This window comes from Oreochromis niloticus, linkage group LG1 (assembly GCF_001858045.2).
Source record: "Oreochromis niloticus isolate F11D_XX linkage group LG1, O_niloticus_UMD_NMBU, whole genome shotgun sequence".
Taxonomy (NCBI): Eukaryota; Metazoa; Chordata; class Actinopteri; order Cichliformes; family Cichlidae; genus Oreochromis; species Oreochromis niloticus.
The window spans coordinates 33,539,072-33,555,043 of record NC_031965.2 but is presented as its reverse complement, the minus strand read 5'-3'; the positions used below and the strand labels follow the sequence as shown (position 1 = coordinate 33,555,043).

Sequence of the window (15,972 nt, the reverse complement as noted above, 5' to 3'; positions counted from 1 at the left end):
AAATGGAGGGACAGTAACTGCGTGTGCATATGTCAGCATGTAAAAACTGCAGATAGCAAGATTAACAGCAACAGTATTTTATCGATATCCTCCACTGTAGAAAAAACAATAATGTGGTGCACAGCATGACGTCAAAAACGGCACACACCTTTGACGTTGCGTCACTCTATCTCTATTTTCCTCGTCCACACCTAAACCCAAAAATTGAGTTTTTGAAAATCTTCACCCTGGCAGAATTTTTTTTAAAATCTCTGTTTTCAGTGACCCAAAACACCGTTTACGTGAGGACGAAAGGCCCAAACGCATAGAAAAAGGTGTGTTTTCAAAAATACCACTGTTGATGTAAGCTTAAAACCGTCACAATGTTCTGGTAAGGTCCAAGACATACAGGGGTAGAGACCATCTGGAAGCTACCAATCTCAAGGAGAAAATGTATCTTCCCTGACTGGTTCGGAAATGGCTGCAAGAAGTCACAAGGTGAAAGTGACCACAGGAAGGTATTATTTTGGTTGACAGCAAGTTCCAGCATTTGCCTATAGCTTGTATGGAAGACTTACCTGCAAACATTACTCCTTTTTTGCAAAGTATCTATATGACAGTACAATTTAGATGTTTAAGTTTGGTCTTGTTTTTACAGCTATTCTAGTTTATTCTATATAATGTTACAGTTCATTTTTTAGACACAGAGCTGATAGGTGAGGGCCAGGACTGTTAAGGGTTTTTTTGGTCGGAGCTAAAGGTAAAATGCTGTCGAACACTTGTAAGGGTACTGTTTCAAGGTCTCCAGCAGGGAGTTGAAGGTGGCTCCAATAATCTTTCATACTGTTCTCGCAACTCCCTCAAGAGCGTGAATCAGACTGGGATGCAGTAGGTAAGAATGCTTTCAGTGGTGGCCTTGTATAAGGTGTTGAGGGCTGAGATGATTAGACTGACATGCCAGAGCCTCTGTAGGGGGCGGAGCTGCCATTCTGCCTTCTTCATGATGGCCATGGTGTTGGTGGATCAAGTCAGGTCATCACCACCAAGGAACTCGATGGAGCTGACCCTCTCCTCAGCCTCCTCCACTATGGTCAGATGGTGGTGCTTTGCAATGGCCTTCCTAAAGTCAATGACCATTTCTCCAGTCTTGTTGACTTTCACAAAGAGGCTGTGAGCCCCTAGCTACTCCGCCTCTATCTCAGTCATTCCTTGCTGTTGATTGTTGGATCAGTAAGATTTTCACTTTACCTTTACCTTACAGTATAATGTTCCTCACATTGACTATTATTGTGAACTGGCACTATATAAGCAAAATTTAATTGAATTTAATAGTGGACACTCTTGGATATTTCCCCAACCAATCAAATGTCAGTTTGTAGTATTCTTAACTCCCATTGGTAGCTGGCCCAAATCGCCTCAACTCAGTAACCACCTCGCATCACCAGTGGTGATTTCTCGTGGTATCATCATCATCAAAGTCACAAGTTTGCGAGTTTACCAGCCCACAGACAGTAACTATAAGAGGCAGAGCTCTGGAAATTGTAGACTTAATTAACCTCTTCATTTACAGAAAGAGATCCAGCGGTCTTAGGAGAACAGATGCAATAGCTTATTCTTTATCTGCAGACATAAGTGTTTCTTTACATATAACCTTGTGCAATTGAGTCCTCAGAGACATACTTTCTCCCGTATAACCATCAAGTGCGATTCAAACGAAGAACACAGATGGAGGGTGGATTCAATTCCAGGAAGTCTACTTTTCCACTGAGGACATATTAGACTCGGTGATTTATCTAACAAGAATAAATAGGAAGGCTGAAAATGTACTTTGAGAATACTGCGTCAGTCTCACAAGCATCATGGTCTATTATTATTGCACATACCGGAACATGACTGTCCAAGGACAGTTAATACCTGCAAATATACAGAGTCTGTTACAGAAGGTAAAAGATAAAACACAAGCCTTATGGTAACCATTCATTCATTGTCTACAGAGCAAAGCCTTGTGCAAAATTCCACTCAAAACTTGCATTCATTTGTACATAAAGATTAGTACATAACAATTAGTATTGATAGTGGTATTTGATTAGTATTTTAAATCTTGTATAGTTATGCCTGGAAAACACCATTTGCACGTTGTTAGTTGTTATCTGATTTTGGTGTTTACCTCTAATTTTGTTTCTTTTTTATTAATGAGGATTTGGGGAATTCATCTGTGGTACTGTTTTTGTTGCCAAGCTTTAACTTTATTCATATTTAATAGCAAGGAGAGATTCTGTACACCACAAGCCATGACCACCAGCCTTGTATGCTGTGTACACATATATATATACATACATATATATACAGTACTTGTATATATGTAAATCTGTTGTGAAACTGTGTGATCGGTATTTGTACTGATTTATAGGAGCAGTTTTCATGATAGACCTACAAGCTTTTATGTTTTGTTCTCACTGAGGCACATCAAGTAGGTCTGTCAGAAGCCAGCAACTCCTACGCCTCACAAGCTCTTTCATACAGAGCTTTCTGTCGTGCTATTTCTACCTTTTCCTGTATCTCCTTTTGACTTATTCAGCCTGTTATTTTGCCGACAAAAATCAAGATCCACCTGTTTTCCGCCAGGCCAGTCAATGGAAGAATAAGCCTCCATTCTGGGTTCACAAATATTGCAAGCAATTGCAAGAAGGGGTGAAAATGATCTAAGGTCACACACTCGACAGAAAAATATACCAACTTTACCACCTCGTAACTCTAAAGATATCCCTTTAAAGTAAGTTATTACAGGTAAGAAAAAAAATAGAATAGAAAAAGACAAAGACGTTGCGTTCTCCCTCTCTGCTCAGCCAGTTGTTTTATGTTCCTCAAAGAGTAAAATTTTACAATTCTGTTCTCATTAGAAAATGTCCTCCTGTGGCGTTTCAGTGGCGACAGTAAAACCGAGAAATCCAGATAAGAGATTTATAGCTCAGCAGGTCCAGTGTCACCTGGCAGTTTATTTGCACTTCTAAGATTTAAAACCACTTGAACTGTAATGCTCCAAGTGTTCTTCTTTAAGTAGCTCCAAAGTTAGATAAAACATTTTTCCCTGCAGTTTGACGGTATCATACATTCTGTTGGAGGTGGATCACACTTACTTGGAGAAAAATATTGAAATAGTCAGTACATTTTTTAATGCTTTCACCATTACAGAAAATACTGGATTTAAGATGTCTGGTGCCGGTTTTTGTAAACACCACCCTGTGGGTCAGCATGAATATTTCTGTAGAAATCTTGCCATCTTGTCTAGAGTTTAAAATACTGCAACATAGCTGCATGTCCAGCTTCCAGTGCAGTAATACTGTTTATGTTCTGTCTTCTCCCTCTCTGTCTTACAATTTTCTTCCTTTTTACTTTAGTTACTGGTAACATTTTGATTTGATAAAAGTATTTCACTGCCAATGTAACACTGTAGCTTACCTTCACCAGTGTGTGAATGTGAGAGTGACTGAACAGTGGAATTGTAAAGCACTTTGAGGGTCCCGAAAAGCGCTATATAAATGCAATCCACTATTATTATTATTAACACGTTTTCTGTGCAATTAAACACATAAAAATGTCTGAAAGTCCAACTGAAAGTCTCAAAAAAGTTTTTTTTTTTTTTAAATCTGTCACCATTTCTTCTTCTTGTTTGGTTTTAGTTGTCCAGCATATAAAGCGGAGAGACATCATCCTGAAAAGAGAGCTGGGCGAGGGAGCCTTCGGTAAAGTCTTCTTGGCAGAATGTTACAACCTCAGTCCCACTAAGGACAAGATGCTGGTGGCCGTTAAGGTACGTTTTAAGTGTTTACCTGTGTGTTTGTGTGTTACAAAGAGTATTGCAGTAATGGCTGGACATTGTGTGAGATTCTTATTTTTGTAAATATGAACCTTTCAGCTGCTGGTTAGTGTAAAACATATTTAAAAGACTGGAGGTAGCTTCTGAAAGTGAAAACCAAAGCCAGTGTGGAATTTTCATTTGCGACCAGACAGTGACTACTCTAGCTTCTATGAGCCTACCTCCGTGAAAATTATTGTAATGAGGTAATCCATCACTAATTTCATTTTTAATATAATACAAAATGTTTTTTCTTTCCATTTCATAATCTAATGGGCAAGGAAAATGCCCCAAATTCAAAACTGATGACTTCTGAACTCAAGTGGCTACGATGACCTCTTTTGAGCCTAGTTTATGGTTGTTTCCTGTGCTATTTGTGAGGTCCCCACAGCCCATTCGGCATTACCCATTCTGCACTGAAGACTTGCAGATCTCTTTGCCTGAACAATAGGTGTTGCCATTCCCCTGCATCAGCACTGGTACAGGGGTACCTTTTCAAAGTTATTCTAGTTCCCACTAGAACGTCTAATCTTTTTAAACGATTTTTAAACTATCTTCCGCTTTGCCATTTGAGAAACTCTGACCTCCTGTAGTGATGCTTCATTGCCATGATAGTAAAAATTACAAAAATCTAGAGATGCACAACCAAAGTGTAGTGCACACACCAACAGTTGTGATGTCGCATTGGGCTCATACTGCCATTCTCACTGGGGACAACAAGCATCTCTGACGCTTACAAAATAGGCTCACCTGGGCAACTCCCTGTTGCACTGGGAAGAGAAATAAAGCCAAAATGGAAACAAACATATTTATCCAACAACATAAAGATTGCAAGCTGCTCAGAAAACACAATAAATCAACAAAAGTATTAAACTTGAAATTCAGGTGTTTCTTTTTTCAATCCTGTTGCCACAGGTGTACAAAATAAAGCACCTGTTCATGCAGTCCTTTGAAAACATTTGCGGGAGAATGGGTCATTCTTTCACTGAATTTGAATGTGTTACAGTAATAGGATGCCAATGTTGCAACAAGTGATGTGATTGAATGTGACTGATAACATTTCTTTCACCATCGGCTGTAAGGTGTATTATTACTAAGTGGAATCATTCAGCATTCGCAGCCACACAGAAAGGCAGACTGTACAGACTTGCTGTGCAGAGCAGGGTAGCCGAGTGCTGAGACACGTAGTGTGTAAAAGTCGGCGAGGCTCTGCTGACTCACTAACTGCAGAATTCCAAGCCTCCTCTGGCATTAACATCAGCACAAAAACTGTGCACTGTGATGGTTCATGGAATGATCAAGCAGCTCCTGTAGGTGTAAACTGTAGGTGACCCACTACTTTTGTCCATATGGTGTATCACAGCCCAGTGCACAAACTGACTGCACTTAATTACACAGCCATGGTGGACACTATTCCAGTAATAACCTTGATATCGGTACTCAGAAAGTAGGATAGGTGATGATATCATTAGGGAATATGACTTCCTGGGTTCCTCAACCGTTACAAGAGTATGTTTTTAAAGTTTAACAATAAGCAGTGGTTTCAGAGGGAGTCTATTTATTTACTGGGTGGTCTATCTTCCTTGTATGTCACCAGTTTTCTGGCAAAGTTACAGGCAAAGTTAAAGTCAAATGCACAAAAAATAACTGTTTATTTTCCTTATATTACAAACATGGCACACAACAGTTCCTCTAAGAAAGTCACCATCTTTACTGTGAGTGCTGGTTACACCATTATCCTTTTCTTTATTGCTTATGCTAAGTTTCCATGTACCTGGCATAGGTGCATATTCTGACACAGTCTTACGCAAAGCCGAATGAATATGCTGAGAATGAATCTGGTGTCTGTCTGCTGGAGTTCTAGTCTTTGTTCCCATCTGGAACCTGCCTTACTAACAGTCAGGGGACCAGCGGCGTCTGTCAAAATGGAAGAACGAGCAGAGCAAAGTTAATACCCCTGTGAATTTAATGATTTGTTTTAAAGAGATTGAAGCATTTCAAACCATTGTCCCTGTGTGCTATCACAGAGCTCAATATTAAGTTGTGCTTGGCAGCACCCAGGGTGAATATGAAGAGTTGTCTGAATGGGAAACATGTGAATAAGAGGTTGTGGACTCAGCAAAACTACCTAAGGGGGAGAAAGAGAGAGAAAACCCTGACCTTGACAACCGAGAAGTGAAATAGTACAGATGAAGGTGATGGAGTATCTGCCTGTAACTTTCTTTTCTCCCTCTTATAGAATTAACAAATGAGTTTGTGAGTAAACCTTGACCTCCTTAAAACAGAATACTATGTGAATTTTCATCTGAACATGCTTCTGCCTGTGAGAAAGCAGGAACCAGCTCTCTGAATTCTCTTAAAGGTCAACAAAGGGAAAATTCATTGCAGCGCTTTGCCTCAATTTATCGTGTTCGAGCACTTTGAAGGTATTGTTTTGGAGGAATGCCCAGACAAGAAACATTTCCTTAAGAGTGCGGTTTGATTTGGTAATAGAATTTTATGGCCATTTTACCTACTCTGCTGTACATCTCAACCACCTCTAGCATTTCACTGCAAGACGAGCACATATGAGTAAATGCATTTCCATGCCAAGGTCATTCCATCTGTAATAATGTCAGCAGCAGGCTGGGAAAACAGGAACCTATGCTAAAGAGACTAGGATAATCAACACTCCCTATTTTCTTGTTGCTGATGAACTGCCAAAAGTCTTTTTTTCTCCTCCAGAAGACAATATATTATTGCATTTATTTGATATTTGTGAAACAAGTAAGATTTAGAAAATTATGTGGGCTGGACTTTAGATGAGTTCAGTTTATTTGCCTGCTTGATCTTACTTCCAGTCAGATCAATTAATGTGTACATTGAGTTCATCTCTACTACTCAGACAGCTGTAATTGTTTGTAGAAAGATGTGTTGTGAGCAGTACAGCTATCTGGCAGCAGCATATTAACAGCAGATCCTTTAAGTCCTGAAAGTTTTAAGTTGGAGGCAGACCAGGACAGGCATCAACACCAACTGTCTCCGGTCATGGTTTGTTCTTCGTTAATATTTTTCTGTTTTATTTTCAAAATTCTAATGTTATTCAGAAGTGCCATTGTATGTAATGCTTACTCCATTTGCTTGACTCTCAGGATGTGCAGAACCAAGGACATTTCATGCTGAATGTTCCTTACTAAATGGTCCAGAGGCAAATACAGATTCCGTTTGTACCCGTAGTTGGTGTCAGTAGTTATAGGAATACCCCTGAAGTCTTCCTCTTTCTCTCTGAACATTTTGTCCACCCATACTGCAACATTGAAAAAGCTTTACCTTGATAATAACACAAAATTCTGTCCAATATAGAAGACACAATAATTTGTTGTAAGAAGCTATGCTTCCTTGTATTATCCTCTGTATTTTTTATGGCGTCTCAGTGCTGATGCTTAAGAGTATGGCGCTTAAAGTGGGCAAATAAATTCCTAAATTACTGTAGTGACAAATTAACAAAAGTGTAGTGACAAAGGGGAACTTCCATCCATCTGTATTTAGGAACAAAAATATTTGTGCATCAGTAAAAGTTCAGTGGAAACAAATAATAACTCCTGGCATACATGAAGCACCTGACCACTTGGATGAAATATCATATTTTCAACATGTATTTTACACCTATATCAGGTCGGGCTAGTACTATTTTACACACATCATCTCATTGTGCCCTTGTTTGTTTGTTAAATTGAAACTTAACAGCCTTCACGCTTTCATTTCTGCTCCATAAGAAAAAGGAAATGAAAACATGCTGATGTTTAGAAAATAACATTTGGCTTGTTATTGGATGACAGAAACCAACCTAAATCAATCAGGACAAGAAAAAGTTGTATCCTCTAAAAGCTGAAGCAAGCTTTCTCTGATGTTGTTGTTGAAGTGTGGTTGCCTTATTTTGCTGCCACATCTAAACATTTAGCAATGAATGCACCATACTGTAGATCATTTTAAAGTGTTAATAAAAACGTATCTGTCAGCGCCTGATACCAGGAAAAGCAGCAATTTTCTATTGATTTATCACTCAAATTTAGCAGATCTTAGTACATTTTTCAGAACCATGAAACTGTTCACTGGTAAAGTAAATAGTAAGTATTAACAGGATGCAAAGGATGATTGATTCCCCAATGGCACGTAAATGAAGACTTCAGTGTTTTTTTCGGATCCTGGTTAACAAACCAGTGTACTTTTCAAAATATGTAAATCTGACTTTTTTATTGCTCCTTTCAGACTCTGAAAGATCCCAACCTGTCAGCCAGGAAGGACTTCCAGAGAGAGGCCGAGCTGCTGACCAACCTGCAGCATGACCACATTGTTAAATTTTATGGCGTGTGCGTAGATGGAGACCCTCTCATTATGGTGTTCGAATACATGAAACATGGAGACCTCAACAAATTCCTCAGGTAAACTTTTTATTATTGAAAACTGAACATTTCTTGAAATTAGCAGGTTAACTTAACAATGCAAATATGTGCGAGTATGCTGGCATACTTGGAACTATGCACCGGCTCATTCACAATGGGTATAGTAAATGAAAAGCTTCAGTAAGACTAAAAACCTGAAATTCTTTTGTGAAATAGCTGCCGCAAATATCCGGCTTGCTTCACAGCTTTGTGCGTTAGCAAACACGAGTGCTTTAGTGCTTTTGTTCCATAATGTCAGACTGTACCAAGGGAAGTGACCTCTGATAAGCTTCAACAAAAGTGACACGATGCCGGTACAGCAAGCTCTTTGGTAATGGGAAGCTTCACTGGAGTTGATGTCAGTGTGCAAAGAAGGAATCTGGGAAAGAAGTGTGCTATTTCAAGAGTGTACACAGCAGCAGCAGTGTGTATGCATGTGCATGTGCATGTGTGTGTGAGTGTGTGTGTGTGTGTGTGTGGTCGATCTTGTTTTTGAAATTTCAGCAATAGTTGAAAAGATGACATGTTACGATGGAGTGTGAGTGTGAATGTCTGTGTGCATTCAAGAGTGTGTGAAGACTTTCTGTTGGGAAATCATTCCTGAAATGAAAGGCAATGTCGCGAATGATGAAATTCTTTCATGCAAGGTGCAAGACGTAGCTGATTCTTGGTCTGTTGGTCCTGTTGGTCACATTTAAGAGATGAGATGTGCAGGGAATCAATAGGAGTGAATAGAAGATCTAACGTGCAGGTCCAAACTCAACCTTCAGATAAACAGCAGGGCACCCTGCTCTTATTCAGCTATTACTGTATGTCTATGAAGTATAATAAGAAGCGGAAAGGCGAAAGAAAAAGTACTACTAATCCGCCAACAGCAGAGTGAAATTATAACAGACACACTAAAAACAAGAGGAAAATTGAGCTGCAATAAAATTCTGACTTGGGGATGGAAAAACAGCCCGAGGGAGTGAGAGAGCGGTAGTCCTCCCTGCATGACACCTGGTCTGTAATCACAGTGACGAGAAGGTGATGAGAACAGCAGGAAGTCTTCACAGGAAATGAGTTCTTCATCGTCACCCAGAAACCTGCAGTCAACCTGTTCTGGTAAATGTACAGTCCTGTGATGAAAATCCAGAGACTTGGTTAAAATTCCTGACAAGTTGGCCTACATGAAACTTTTGCCAAAGAAAAAAAATCTCTAAGCTCACAGCTTACGACCACAGAATTAAGAACAACTGGCACATAAGAGTTTATCGCTGCCAGTAAAGCAGTGCTTGCAGAGTATAGTTCATTTGTTAATATTTCTAATAGTCTCGCTTTATTATGGTAATTATCCTCAATAGGTACAAAGAGCCACATATATTGCCAGGATAAGAGTTTATTAGAAGTATAAGGAGCTTTGGATTACTTCTTAAAGGGGGAGGCTCGTTGAACACTCTGCCATGTAGAATGTTCTCTAAAGGGTCCTATAGCCAGTAATTAAAGTGTAGCTATGAAACTTTTAGTAGGAGAGAAGAAATAACAGAGTTCACTTTCTAATAAATAATAATGAAAGTTGGTTTCATAAGACAAGGCTGGAGCCTCGCTTGGGCATTAGACTGTATATAGAAGTGCTTTAAACCTGCATTCTTTCAAATGGCCAGCAGGGGGTGACTCCTCTGGTAGCAAAAGGAAGTCTGGTTGTATACAAGCCTGTGAGAAAACAACCCCTCAGCTGCCTTGATCTATGCTCAGTAAACACCTTCCCGATGAGTTTATGATCTTAATTGCATCCTTCAAATTTGACTGGACGCAACATGATAATTCAAGTCTAACTGTAAAATGTTTAATAATACCACAGAGCTCAAGTTAACATTATCCAGGATCCACCAGTATAAATACGAGTACATCAAATCATCATCCACTATTCTTTGTAATACAGAGCCCACGGCCCAGATGCCATGATCCTGGTAGATGGCCAGCCACTGCAGTCCAACGGAGAGCTGGGCCTTTCCCAGATGCTGCACATTGCCACCCAGATTGCCTCAGGCATGGTTTACCTGGCCTCCCAGCACTTTGTGCACAGAGATCTGGCTACCCGCAACTGCCTGGTGGGCAACGGCCTGCTGGTGAAGATTGGAGACTTCGGCATGTCCAGGGACATCTACAGCAGTGACTACTACAGGGTAAGCTTCAGCCGGCATTGTTTGGTTCGCTTGTTATTTTTGATTAAAAGAAAGAGCTGTGTGCAAGCGTGAGTGAGGCCGAAACAATTTCAACTTTTTCCACAACTCAGACAATTCTGCCATATTCACTTGGCCTCTTCTCTGTGTTGTCTTGTAATAAAGCCTTTGTAGCTCTTAGTTAGAAACATATTTCTAATGGGCGAAGGGTGTTGCTCTGCTGCGTCATTTTATTAAATTTTTCTTTTCTGAGGAGAGTTATCAGCTCTCCCATCCATAATACAGCCCCAGGACTGCACAGCCAGCCATACATGCAGGCAAGGATGGAGCTGTTTAGCAGCATGGTAGGAGATGAGATGAGCCTGCTGAGCCTCTAGCCTAATGCTTAAAGGCTTGTTTATATAGCGTCCAGTTCATGTCTTCTCCACTGTTTAACACGATTAGCGACGATGAATGCCAGGCGGCAACTACTTCGCTGAAGAATTTAGCATTTTTGCTGAACAAATAAGTGGAGTGATGGCTGCTACAGATCTGGCTGCTTTAAAAAGCCTGGGCCTGTGAAATGACTTTAGGTGCGCCTGATTCTGTTTTCCCAGCGTGACAGCTGGGAACAGTTCGGACATTGCTTGGGGCAATGCCAGCAGTTATGAAGTACTTGCCTGCTGGGTAAGCAGCTCTGCACGCATGAAATAATGTCTGAGGAAATTTGAGGGGAGATGCTTTTAGCAATTGGTGCATGGGTCCATGTCCATCCACAATCTGTGTAACGGACATAAGAGTGATTAAGATTATTTGTTCTTCTTGTGAAGAAATTATTGACGGATTCTGTGTGTACTTTTCAATGTCTGGGCTTTCATCGGGCAAAAGGGTTTCATGAAGTTGAGCTGAGGAAAAGTGTTGAGAAGATCGTCGTAAAATTTAAAACACGAACATATATGTTTGCATTTCAAATATGACTTCAAACTCAGTCGTTTTAAAGCATATTTGATTTTTTTGTGCACATGAAGCTACTTAATCTTTAGAATATTAAAGACTTCTCTAATATTCAGTGACATAGCTTAATGACATGTTCATTTGTCAGCCACAGTTCTGAGATATATTATTCAATGCTATCAATGAGCTTACTATCATTAATTTATAAATCGGAAGAATGACAATAGTAGTAGATTAAAAAAGTGGTAGTATTGTTACCTTTGTTATGGAAAAAATATTGTTGATCATTTTGAGAAAAAAAGTAGAAATGTGGAGATTATATCGTCGTTTCAAGTATCCTATATCCTGCCATACCCTCTACAAAATGCCTTGTTTGGATGAGTTAGTGAAATAAATTGATCAGCTGTCTTGTGAAATAACATTCATCCTCTTTATTGGACGAGGGTGTAACCATCGATAACCTTGCATCTGTCCATTACCAGCCATTTCATGTTCTACGAATCCACCCTTCCGAGTTTGTGTGTTTTTCCATCTGACCAGATGCAGGTTTCTGCACCATCTTTTCAAAATCCTTATACTGATAACCACACTGTGTTTATGTGCTGAAAGAGAAATCATTTCTTCCTTGTTACTTAAACCAATTCTGCAGTGTGGTTTAGGGTACTTCAGGGTACAGCTGCTGTGCCAGTTTGTCTTGAAACAACAAATGTAATCTTCACATTCTGACTTTTTTCAAAAAACCATTCTCAAACTGATCAATAATATATATTTTTTCTTAATTTGGCCCTAATACTCAGCAACAGAACAACAAACACTGTCATAAACATAAACAGACAAATGAAACTATTACAATCTACAACTGATTGAACACAACATTTAAGAGCAGCTACACTCACCAAGAGGATTCTTTTTTCTTCAACTTTTACAATTAAATCTCCCCACCACAGTCCACGTCAGTTTGAGATGCTTCCAGTAGAAAGTAGTGGCAGATTTGTTAAATAAGTGTGGTTTGCAGAGACACATATCTGATCTCCTGTACTAGATATGGTGCACTCATGAAGAAGAAAAAAATACCTTAACCTAACAAATGTAAAATAGTTAGCTTGTATATAATCAGCATTTGTGAACTGGAGGTAGAAAAAACGAGGTTTTGACCTAGAGGTCACAAGAAAAAGAGAAAGAGGAAAAAAAACAAGATTTTCAATGTTTGATACGGTTCAGGTAATAACACCTAAAACCTTAGTACAAGTTTGACCATTTCAACTTCATCTGAGCAGTTTTACTTGAGCATCTCAGATCTTAGAGAAAGTAGAGGGTCACTCTTTGCAGTTTAAGGAGGGTGATTTGCATTTAACACAGACTAAGTGGAGTAAAATGGGACTGTACAATATCCAAGATCATTTGTACATATGTAGGTTACATATGTAGTAATCCTATAATGGAAAACATCCATTTAATGCAGGAAAGAAGGGTGATTAAGATCCAGAAAAATTATGCTGTCTCAATAATAATTAAATTGAAAATGAATTTGCAGCATGGCCCAGAGACTGTAGAGTCCATCCACAAAGGTGGCTTGGTCAGCTGTGCCCAAGTCCTTGGTTATTTTCTATTGATCACTTTATATATTATGACTGAATATTAGAATTTAGAATGATAAACAGCTAAATGACACATTGGAGAAAATTCTCTTCCCTTTAACTGTGAGCCCCTTCATGGAGCTCATGATTGGATAATAGCTCTTGGTAGCTTTAGTGGTTCTTTGTGGACAAGTAAAGTTTAAAACAGACTGTTTCTTCATTTTAGTTAAGAACACATTTTATTTTCTCAGTCACAACCGATTTAGCAGCAGATACCAATCAGCTGGAAGATTAAATGGTTCAGTTGTCTGTTGCTGTTTTAACAATTATAAGCTTAATATATCAGTGCTGTGAGTTATTGGCTCGGTCTAAAAAGAAAGTAACTTCAAGAAGATTTAACAGATATAAAGCCAAATTGGGCAGCCCGGGGATGTTTGACATGTTTTGCAAGCATTTAAGTTTTTGTTTGTGTGAGTGAAACATGCAGTATAATATATTTAAGGGGGTGGGAAGCTGGGATCATGGGGGACCATGTCCTTGATATGTTCTGCTGGTTGTATGGGGTGTCCGTGCAGAGCAGGTTGGACATGAGGGTGATAAGGTGAGCCTCCAAGCACACCTTATCACCCTGACTACCACCAGCAGAGGTCTCAGGTGGGGGTGATGAGCTCAGTCTCCAAACACGGTATGCTCCCCACTGACAGATGAAAACAAGCAGATGGTTGTTCTTGTGTAGTTATGCTCTGCGTAGGCTAACAAAGGGGCTATGGGGTAAACGCACACACACACACACGCACACACGCACACACACACACAGTGGGACAGTGAAAAAAAGGCCTTGCAGGAACAGCCTGGTGGGAAGAAATGAGTCAGTCTGAGTAACTTTTCCAGTTGAACGTTAGCTTCAAACTCTGTGGTGAATTTATTGGAGAAATTTTAGATGGTTGAATAATTTATTGAATAATTTACTGAATCAGCACACACACACATAGTCTCTGCAGTGAGGAATGGAAATATTTTTTTAAATCACTATGTTGGGTTAGACAGAAACCAGAGAAATGGTTTGTAGAAGAAGAAAAAGGGAACCAGTCTTAGTTTGAATTTATCGTGTATTTGTGTGCATTTGGATGTGTGTGGCCTGAATTGTAGTGAAGCTGCTGTTTGGTGTGTTGGGATAGCATCAGTGCCCGCCTACACATAGGAATATTGACAGAGCCCAGAGATAAGGCGCTCCTAACAGTATTGGACACTTTCCCTGTGTTGAGTGATTATAAATAGCAGCGTCTTGCCAAGAGTACAATCCTCCCATAGCTGACTAGTCGTATACATGCTTGTTGCCCAACAGACACTTTGCAGCAGGAGGGAGCAACTTCAAGAAAAAGACGAATATTGTCCTAAATCACTTCCATCTGTCACATCCTCACACTGAAGGCACATACTTTTGTGTTGTTTCAAAAGAGACAACTGCATGAGCTAGTGCAGGCCGACGGCAGCACCCGAGCCTGCTCTGAAGTTGTTTTATACCAGTGCCTCGCGATATATCAGGAAATGTTTTCCTGGCCTCGGAGAGTGAAGCACTGAATTATACATGGTTAGGTCGGTAAAATGACAGTGAATGCTCTAAAGGTGACTAGGCATTAAAGCTGCAAGAATGAAAAGAGAGTCAAAAGCTGTTTTTGTTTTTCTGTTGTTGTTTTCAGAAAAGTTTCAGAAGCATCTGCAGGATAGATGAAGGGGCTCATGCAGGTTGTCTAAGAGTGTTATGTTGAATGTTCTGTCTAATCAGGAGTCCAAGGCAGCTTCTGATTTGTAAGAGTAATTAACAGCAATTTTGCAATTTGTGTCATATTCTGCTCCCGAGGCATGAAAAAGTGAAAAGTTCAGTGAAAAGTTTTCAGTCTGGTTACTTGAAAGCTGCAGTCAGACTGTAAAGCTGTGCACCAATTTTTCAAGTTTAAATACAGGTTTGGACTCGTTTTATGAACACTGACATAGAGGTTCTTCTTAGATGATAATATGTAAAGGCTTGCATTTTTTTTACTTTTTCAACAGTTCTTATTAAAAATTCTCCAGGCTTTTTACCTGCAATGTTTTCATTTAGCAAAGTTTGGGTTGTTCTTCATTTCTGTGAGTGCTGTGGGAAGGGGTGCTTGTGTGAAATGTGATTATGTACTCATGATTTTATATTTTCAATGTAAGTGTAGAAGATTAGAAAGCTTAAACTTAAGTGATTTTATCTAGAGTGCTGAGGTGGGTAAGACTGGAGGCAGGACAGTTGAAGGGGGTGGTACAATGGGCGGGACACCGAACCCATAAGAGTTTGTTGACTTCCGTTTGTGAGCCACACATTGCTAGACGTAGCGGAAGTAGGCTTGTTAGCTAGGTCTCCGGATGCATCTGTATTTTATTGTGAAGCGCAAATAAAGACGTCTGATTTTGGAAATAAAAGTCTCCGCCTGATCGCTACCATCAAAAAGAATCCGTGAAGTTGCCGTACTTCAACAGCCCAAATTGTCAAAATTTAAAGCTGATAATTACCAAGGAAGAAACATTTTTCTTCCTTGGTAATTATCAGCTGCAGTGAACCTTGCTTGGGTAAATAAGGGGAACAAAAATTCAAATCTTTCACTGAGTATTTGTTAGGAAATTTGAAATGATTTTAGAGACACTGACTCATGGTTACAGACTATGGGATATCAAACACTGTTACAATCTAATGACTCATTTTCAAGGACTTAGTGTTCTTAGTGTCTCTGCCAGAAAGCCCATACTTACCTGCACTGCCTTTCTTTGAAGGAAAATGGTCACCAGGTTTCTCTTATTTCTCAAGGATCAAAGAAACGCTCCTCCGCTGCATTATTTATCAAGCACAAGCTCCGCAAAATTGTGTGCAGCTTGGTGCTAATGAGTACACAGGCCATATTTATTATTTCTGCATGGAGGGATAAAAAAAGTCTGTTCTACCATTCCCCTTAGGTTTTCTTTTGTTTTGTTCTTGTCTCTGCCTAGAACACAGCTGTCTTATATGATGACTGCCGTATGCA

General features: G+C 39.6%; 1 protein-coding gene across 4 annotated transcripts in view; it reads left to right on the top strand.

The window, feature by feature from the left end:
* Nucleotides 1–15,972, top strand: part of ntrk3b (neurotrophic tyrosine kinase, receptor, type 3b) — a 210,592-nt gene that overhangs the window by 178,188 nt on the left and 16,432 nt on the right. For all 4 annotated transcript variants that reach the window (XM_003437694.5, XM_019360768.2, XM_013265484.3 and 1 more), the window contains 3 exons: nt 3,660–3,790; nt 8,084–8,256; nt 10,178–10,421. In XM_003437694.5, the coding sequence (XP_003437742.1) occupies nt 3,660–3,790; nt 8,084–8,256; nt 10,178–10,421 (548 nt within the window). The remainder of the gene's footprint in view (nt 1–3,659; nt 3,791–8,083; nt 8,257–10,177; nt 10,422–15,972) is intronic.